Source organism: Apodemus sylvaticus, chromosome 3 (genome assembly GCF_947179515.1).
Source record: "Apodemus sylvaticus chromosome 3, mApoSyl1.1, whole genome shotgun sequence".
Taxonomy (NCBI): domain Eukaryota; kingdom Metazoa; phylum Chordata; class Mammalia; order Rodentia; family Muridae; genus Apodemus; species Apodemus sylvaticus.
Window position 1 is genome coordinate 104158940 of NC_067474.1, and position 8944 is coordinate 104167883.

An 8944-nucleotide genomic window follows, 5' to 3' on the forward strand; every position below is an offset into this window, starting at 1 on the left:
CAAAAGTATACCTATCCATCCAAACTTTACACTTATTTTTTCAATCTACATGTTGTGACAAATCATATTGATGGTAATGATGAAGATGATAATTATGATGATGATATGATTTTTATTTTTCTTTCACTTTTTCTCTTTCTCTCCTTTCTTTGTTTCTTTGTTTCTTTCTTTCTTAAATATTTGATTTCATCACTCCATTTTTTAAATTTAAAATTAGATTTTTCTTTCATTTTGTCCATCCTTAGACCAGGTTCCGTGAGCTGTGTGGATATAATCCTAGACAATGTGGTCCTATTGTCAGTATGCTGACAGTGAACCTGTCTCTTTGCATTAGTCTATATTATTTGAGTAACTTGATGGGACCCCATAGAAGAAGAATACTAGAGAATGCAGCAGATTCCTTCCTCAGGGAGACTTGCCTGGATTCAAAATTGGCCACACCAGGTCATGTATTGAGATTCCCATTATTGAGATTACCATCATATGCACTATAACTCTCCATTGCAAGAGGTTTCAACAACACCATACAATATTATATTAATTTACAATCTTCATCCAAAACAACCCTCACATGAATTCTACTACTGCTTTACAAACCCACCACAATTGCCCCCAAAAATCCTATACCACATTCTCTTCCAAGATGGATGAGTACAATATTGAAGGTGCGCATTGGCCATTAAGTAAATGGTAGTAGGCAAGCTAACACACAAGAACCTAAGAGGCTGGTTAGCTGGGAGCACCTTCTGAGTTCTATGAGCCTGGGATGAAATGTTTAAACAAGCTCTCTAGATATGAGGCCCTACCCACTGAAAGGTATGGTCTACCAAATCATAGAATCATAACTTCTGACCACCTCAGGATGAGCTTTACACAAGGAGACCTCAGAGCAATAGAGTTGAATTTTACTTGACCATTCCACATTCATCAGAACCAAAGAACGTGTGATGCCCTGGCATCCAGCACACATTCTCTGCCTTCTTTCTACCATGTAACTTCTGTCTGTCCACTGAATGTGTGTATTCTCAAGGACTTTAAGCTCTCACAGTGGCATATCTAGTTCAGCCCAGTGTTCTCCTTTTCCCAACAGTGTAAGAACATGGAGAGTTCCTACACCTTTTGTGAAGCCTATATGGAGATGGCAGAAAACACAGTTGCTTCCCAGCCAGGATCCTGGAATACCCAACCTTCCCCTATGGAGTCCAGCCAGCTTATTTCAGGTCAGAGCTCAGATATCCCTACCTGGAAACAAATAGTGATGGCATCAACATCCTGTAGCAACCAAGATGCAGCCTGTACTCTGAGTTCAACAGCACACCTGGAAGAAGCCAATGATTTCCTGTTTGGAGAGCCAAGTGAGACCTCTTTTTGGTACCAGCAAGTTGTGTCTGCTGAGCAGAAAATCTCCCCTGCAGGCCCTCAGCACATGCAGCTCAACAGCACCCCGAAGACATGCCTCTCTCATTCCCAGAAGAGAGCAGAACTTGACACCAGGGATACTCTCTACAATGAAGGCTACTGGAAGAGGACACTGAACTCTGACAAGACTCTCTTGTTCACAAATACAGACATGTGTTTGAATCCCAGGATTAACTTTGGTAATCATCAAAAGGTGCTTTCAGGAAGTCATGCTCTCCAGGACCCAAATGTAGATCACTCCCTTGCTTCTAAACATGACCAGATTTTCAGTGGTGAACATGAGATGCCTTTCCATGGTAACCAGACCAACTACAATCAGATGACACCAAGGAATGGAGGGCATCTGACTCTCTATGGGAATCAGATGACATCACCCAGTTATACACAGGCCCTTTATCCCAATCAAATCATAACATCCTTTTCTGAACAGAATTGTTTTGGGAATCACCAGGAGAGCCCAGTAGCTGACAATGAATACTATGGAAATCAGATGATACTGTCAAATGGAAACCAGGTTTTCTCTGAGCCTCAGATGAGAATTAACTGTGACCAAACAAATGACCAAATGAAATCCTTCAGTGTTCAGAATGTCTTCAAAGATCAGGAGAATCTCCTCAGTTGTGAGCACTCCTTCTCTGGGTATCAGACATCAGGGTACAGATGTGACCAGGATTTGATTGTGAATCACCAGGCATCAATTTCATTTGCTGGCCAGGCTTTCTATGAGTTTCAGAAAGAGACTTCCAGTTTTGACACCACTTTTCATGGGTCTCAGAGGACAACCTACAGTCCAGAAGAGAACCTGGCTAGCCATTCAGAGACAAGTCCCAGTTCTGAAGAGATATTCTATTTGGGTCAGATAAAGACCTCTTTTGATGAAAATGTCTGCCCAAATCAGAATGGAACAACCAATCTGGAAGGAAGCCTTGATTGGCAGGTGACTTCACTTAGTCCCCAAGCCTCATATGTGGATGAAAACCCTTATCCTTCAAGTTCCCCTTTGGTCCAAAGACAACCTCAGGAAAATTCTTCAGCTTCCAGTTTGGTCCAGGTACAACGTCCAGAGATGAAGTCAGACACCAAGACCAAGAGGCCAGTGTCCCGGAAGAACCCTCATCCTTTGAAGAGCTTCTCCTGTACCTACAAGGATTGCCAGAAATCATACAAAAAGTCTCACCACCTCAAAAACCACATGAAGAAACACACAGGTCAGAAGGATTATGCCTGTGATGAGCCTGGGTGCAAATGGAAATTCTTCCGCTCAGGAGATCTCAAGAGACACAAACAAAAGCACAGTTGGGAGAGGCCCTACCCCTGTGACATGTGCAACAAAAGCTATTCCAGACCTGATTATCTCAAAAAGCATCAGAGGAGCCATCTTCAAACATCATCCATCACTGCAACCTGAATGCCCACTCCCCTCCTTATACCATATCATATTACACTAACATATTTCTTCCTTCTTCTCAGTCACCATACCTGACCACTAATCAAGTACTTTGGGGATAATAGTGGGCCCCAGCAATGGACTCACTCAAATATTCCCAGCAGATTTTTTTTCAAGGAAAGCAGAGATGTAATGACAAACGTGTAGCTAGCCTGAATCAAAATTGTATACAATGAAATTTTATTATCAATTAAACATAAAATTATAAATACTTTAAAAAGTAGGGAACTTTTCATTGTCTCAATTCACATTCCTGAATTTGAAATCAAATGCCATGTTCATAATAGGAAGACATAATAACTTCAGTGTGTTCAAAAAATGTTTGCTTGAAAATCACTAAAAGTGATAAACATGCTGCCTCCAACTCAAATATTCACAAAACACATGTGTGACAAAGGAAGTGAAAAATCTCAATATTATGAAAATCCAACAGTCCAATTGAACTAGATGTGGAGATATTTCCCTGAAGAAATTTAGGTGAATTCAGACAAGTGAAGAAGAGTCATTGTGCTTGCCCAATGCAAAATCTCAAATTAAAACCACACTCATGTATCATCATATACAATGGCAAATACAAAAACAAAACAAACACACAACTTTCCTCCACCCAACTTGAAAATCCTAAAGATAGACTATATTCTGGGTAATGCTCCATTTTACACATTCCAGTGGACAAAACAACAAATTAGAAATTAATTCCTCAGATAGAGCAGTGGCAGGGCCTGTGAGACTTTTGGTTTTTCTTTTGTATTTATTGTTTAAATTTTTATTAGATATTTACTTTATTTACATTTCAAATGTTATCCCCTTTCCACTTTTTCCCTCTTTTTCCCTCACTTTTCCACATGTGCAAGGACTTTTCCTCTCATTGACACCTGACCACCCCATCCTCTGCTACATATGCAACTGGGGCCATTGGTCCCTCCATGTGTACTCTGTGGTTGGTGGCTAAATCCCTAGGAGCTCGGGGAGTCCTGATTTGTTCTAGTTTTTGTTCCTCCTATGGGGCTGTAAACCCCATCAGCTCCTAGGGTCCTTTCTCTAGCTCCTCCATTGGGAAGCCTGTGCTCAGTTCAATGGTACGCTAAGAGCATCCACTCTGTATTTGGCAGGCACTGGCAGAACCCCTCAGAAGACAACTATATCAGGCTCCTGTCAGCTAGAACTTCTTGGCATCCACAATAGTGTCTGGGTTTGGTAATTGTATATTGAATGGATCCCCAGGTATGGCAGTCTCTGGGTGGTTTTCCTTCAATCTGCTACACACTGTCTCTGTATTTCCTCCCATAGGTATTTTGTACCCCTTTTAAGAAGGACCAAAGTGTCCACACTTTGGTTTTCCTTCTTCTTGAACTTCATGTGGTCTCTATTATATCTTGGGTATTCCTGCCTTCTGGGGCAATATTCACTTATCAGTGAGCATACCATATGTGTTTTTTAGTGATTGACTGGTTTAAGTCACTCAGAATGTTATTTTCTAGCTCCATCCATTTGCCTAAGAATTTCATGAAGACATTGATTTAATAGCTAAGTAGTACTCCATTGTTTAAAGGTACCACATTTTCTGTATCCATTCCTCTCTTGAGGGACATCCTGCCTCTTTCCAGCTTCTGTCTGTTATAAATAAACCTGCTATGAACCTAGTGGAGCATGTGTCCTTATTACATGTTGGAGCAACTTCTGGGTATAGGCCCAGGAGTGTTATATCTGGGTCCTCAGGTACTACTATGTCCAATTTTCAGAGGAACTGCCAAACTGATAAATAAATAAATGGAAATCTAACTACTGAGAAAAAGTTAGCAACTGAAATTTCATTTAGACACACTAAAAGAGGTCAATCTGTTTTCTTCAGTGGAGTCACACCAGACAGATCAAGCACTGCAGGGAAGGCCTCATGTTCAGAAGTAGGTGACATACCAAAAATGGGTTACATGTGATTTTGCATGTGTGCTTTTTTTTTAAATTACAGGTTAGTTTTCTTTGTTTTGTTTTTTTTTTTTTTTTGATGCTTTTGATTTTTTTTGGTGTGTGTGTGCATTAATTTTTTTGTTTTTTCTTTGGAGAAGGAACTTAAAAGTTGGGTGGGTAGGAACAGGAATAGAATCTGGAAGGAGTTAGAGGAGGAAAAGAATATCTTAAAAATATATTTAGATTTAAAAATGTTTTAAAGTATGAAGTATATTATGAAAATTTAAATATGTGTAGTTCAATGTATTTTAATTATAAGGCAATTAATAAAAGTGCTGTTATATCTGTGATGAGTTTTCTTACTTGAATATTTATTTTTATTTAATAACTTATTTATTAAATTTCTCTATTAAAAAAAATAAAATATATCCCTAAATTCATTGAAGTAAAAGAATTACATGAAATTCTGACAGTACAATGGTATGAATGATTGTCAAATTATATATGAAAAAAGATTGTAATTATTTATTAGTAATAGTAGATGGAAAACACCATATAGTCTTTAAGCAATCAATGAAAAAACAGGCAACAACAACAATAACAGAACATGCAAAGCCATTGAGATAAGAGATATTAGTGTCCTGTCCAGAACTGCCAGGCTAACAGAATAGGTTTGATGGGAAGAAGTGATTCCAACAATGCAGCTACAGAGACTTGATGTCACAGAGAGGAACTTGGTCTTGTAATGATATCAACAACATTTTTTTCCTCCACTGGATATTTTCTTTATTTACATTTCAAATGTCATACCCTTTCCAGGTCTCCTCTCTGGAACCCCTCTCCCATCCCTCCTCCTCCTGCATCTCCACCACCCACACACCCACTACTGCCTTTCTACCCTGGCATTCCCCTATATTAGGGCATGAAATCTCTCAGGCACAAGGGCTGTTTCTTCCACTTATGTCCAACAAGGCCATCTTCTGCCACTTATGTGGGCAGAGCCATGGGATCCTCCATGTGTACTCTTTGGTTGGTGGTCCAGTCCTGAGGAGCTCCTAGATAGCAAAACTCTTAAGTCTGTTAAATATAAAGTTTCAAATCTTAGCTAGAGTAATAAAGCAAGAAAAAGAGATACAGGGAATACAATAAGAGGGAAGAAGTCAAATAATATCTATTTGCAGGTAACATAAACTTATATCCCCCCCAAAAAAAGGAAAAAAAAAAAGAAGACAGTAAACACCTGAGAAGAAAACTCTTAAACCTAGGGAGAGAGAGATGATTCACTGGTTATGAGAATTTGCTGCTCTTGCAGAAGAATAGAGTTTGTTCCTAGAATGCATAGGATGTCTCATCATCCCCTGTATCTACCGTTCAAAGCAATCCAAAGCCCTCTTGTAGCTTTCTTGGGCATTGAATGCATGTAATATACACACATTAACACAGACAAATCACTCTTGTATGTAAAAAAAAAACAGTAAATGATGAAATATTCATTTTCTAAAACATATAAAAGTAACACACAGGTCAAACAGGATATATATATATATACACACAAACACACACACACACACACAAACATACACATACATATGTCTGTGTGTAGCAACACTTAATGTAATAAAAGAGGACATAAATTCGAAAGACATAAAATATATATGAGAGAGATTTGAGGAAGGAAAGAAAAAGGAGTAATAAATGATGTACTGATGTTGAACATCAAAACAAAAACAAATACTAAAAAGAGAATATGTTACAGCTATTAAACACATTCTGCAAATTGTCAAGATAAAATTCAACACACACACACACACACACACACACACATAAAACCAAAAAATAAAACCCCCACACAATAGTCTTCTTAGCGAATAACAAAACACATTGAAAATAAATCCTATTCACAATAGTCTTTAAAGAGTGGCAATAGGAACATTTCTGGGTTAAAAATATTGAGATGCCTGTGTGACCCCATCCTTCCACCAGGAGCCTTTCCTGTCCAAAGGAAGAACAGGGGGAAAGGAACAGGGTTTGAAAGACTGGCCTTCCTGGGACTGCCCAAGCAGGGGATCCACCATGTCTGCAGATGACAAACCCAACACTCCTGCAGTCAAGACTCACCTGCTGACAGTAAACTAGTATGATAGATCCTTGGGAGGTCAGGTCAGCAACTGATCTATACAGATATGGATGCTTGGAGCCAACCATCACACTGAGCTCAGGGAACCTGGTGGTGGAGCTGACAGAACAGGAGGAGCAGAGGGAGATTGCAACCCTGTTAGAAGAACAATATAGGCTTGCATAACTACCCAGTTCTCCCAGAGTCTAGACCATCTACTAGGGAATGAACTTGAAGGTATAGATGGCACCAGATACATGTGTAGCAGAGCATGGACTTGCCTGACAGCAATGGGAGGAGAGGACCTTGAACCTGGGGAAATTTAATGCCTCAGTGTGTGGGTATACTGCAGCAGTAGGCTGGGAAGAATGTAGGTGGGTGTAATATCACCTTCACAGACACAAAGGGGTCGGAAGTGGGTGTGGGACGGGAGATGTGGGATGGCAAGAATGTGGAGGGGTTACTGGGAAGTGGGATATCATGGGAAGGGTGTTTGGTGAAAGGGTCACCAGCAAGTGGGATATTATTATCATTATCCAAATGCTTCCTAGAGGAACTGGTATCCCAGGATTTCTGACACACAGGCTTGTGGGAGGGACAAGCCACAGGCAGAGAGAGAAAGAACAACTAACACCAGGGATAACTAGTTGGCAAGAGGCAAGTACATGAACATAAGCAACAGAACCCAAAGCTACTTGGCATATGCAAAGTATCAGAACCCATTTTTTTCCACCACAGTGATTCCAGGATACACCAACACATCATAAAAGTAAGACTCGATAATAACTTGGTCATGGAAGAAATAAAGAAATTAAAGACTTTTTAGAATTTAATGAAAATGAAAGCACAACATACCCAAATTTAGGGGACACAATGAATGCAGTGCTAAGAGGAAAACTCATAGTACCAAGTGCTTCCAAAAAGAAGCTGGAGAGCGCATACACTAGAATCTGAACAGCACACCTGAAAGCTTTAAAACAGAAAGAACCTTATACACCCAAGAGGAGTAGAAGGCAGGAAGTCATCAAACTTAGGGCTAACATCAATGAAGTTGAAACAAATAGAACTATAGAAAGAATGAACAAGACCAGGAATTGGCTCTTAGAGAAAATCAAAAAGATAGATAAACCCTTAGCCAGACTAACTAAAAGGCACAGAGACAGTATCCAAATTAACCAAATAAGAAATGAAGGAGGAGATAACAATAGAAACTGAGGAAATTCAAAATATCATCAGAACCTACAATAAAATCCTATATTCAACAAAATTAGAAAATCTGGATGAAATGGAAACTTTTCTAGACAGATTCCAGGTAACAAAGTTAAATCAGGATCATACAAATCTTCAAAATAGGCCCATAATCACTAACGAAATATCAGCAGTCATTAAAAAAAATTTTTTTTTTTGGTTTTTTTTTCCTGTTTTTTTTTTTTTGTTTAAAATTTTTTTTATTCGATATATTTTTCATTTACATTTCAAATGATTTCTCCTTTTCTAGCCCCCCTACTCCCGGAAAGTCCCGTAAGCCCCCTTCTCTCCCCCTGTCCTCCCACCCAACCCTTCCCACTTTCCCGTTCTGGTTTTGCTGAATACTGTTCACTGAGTCTTTCCAGAACAAGGGGCCACTCTTCCTTCCTTCTTGTACCTCATTTGATGTATAGATTATGTTTTTGGTATTCCAGTTTTCTAGGTTAATATCCACTTATTAGTGAGTGCATACCATGATTCACCTTTTGAGTCTAGGTTACCTCACTTAGTATGATGTTCTCTAGCTCCATCCATTTGCCTAAGAATTTCATGAATTCATTGTTTCTAATGGCTGAATAGTACTCCATTGTGTAGATATACCACATTTTTGCATCCACTCTTCTGTTGAGGGATACCTGGGTTCTTTCCAGCATCTGGCAATTATAAATAGGGCTGCTATGAACATGTATCCTTATTACATGGTGGGGAATCCTCTGGGTATATGCCCAGGAGTGGTATAGGAGGATCTTCTGGAAGTCAGGTGCCCAGTTTTCAGGGGAACCGCCAGACTGATTTCCAGAGTGGTT

General features: G+C 39.4%; 1 protein-coding gene across 1 annotated transcript; it reads left to right on the forward strand.

Moving 5' to 3' along the window:
- The first annotated feature begins 1132 nt into the window (after positions 1–1132).
- LOC127680291 (Kruppel-like factor 18) lies at positions 1133–2827 on the forward strand. Its single transcript, XM_052175800.1, has one exon. It carries the CDS (start codon positions 1133–1135, stop codon positions 2825–2827), a length of 1695 nt encoding a protein of 564 aa, XP_052031760.1.
- The last annotated feature ends 6117 nt before the right edge of the window (positions 2828–8944 follow it).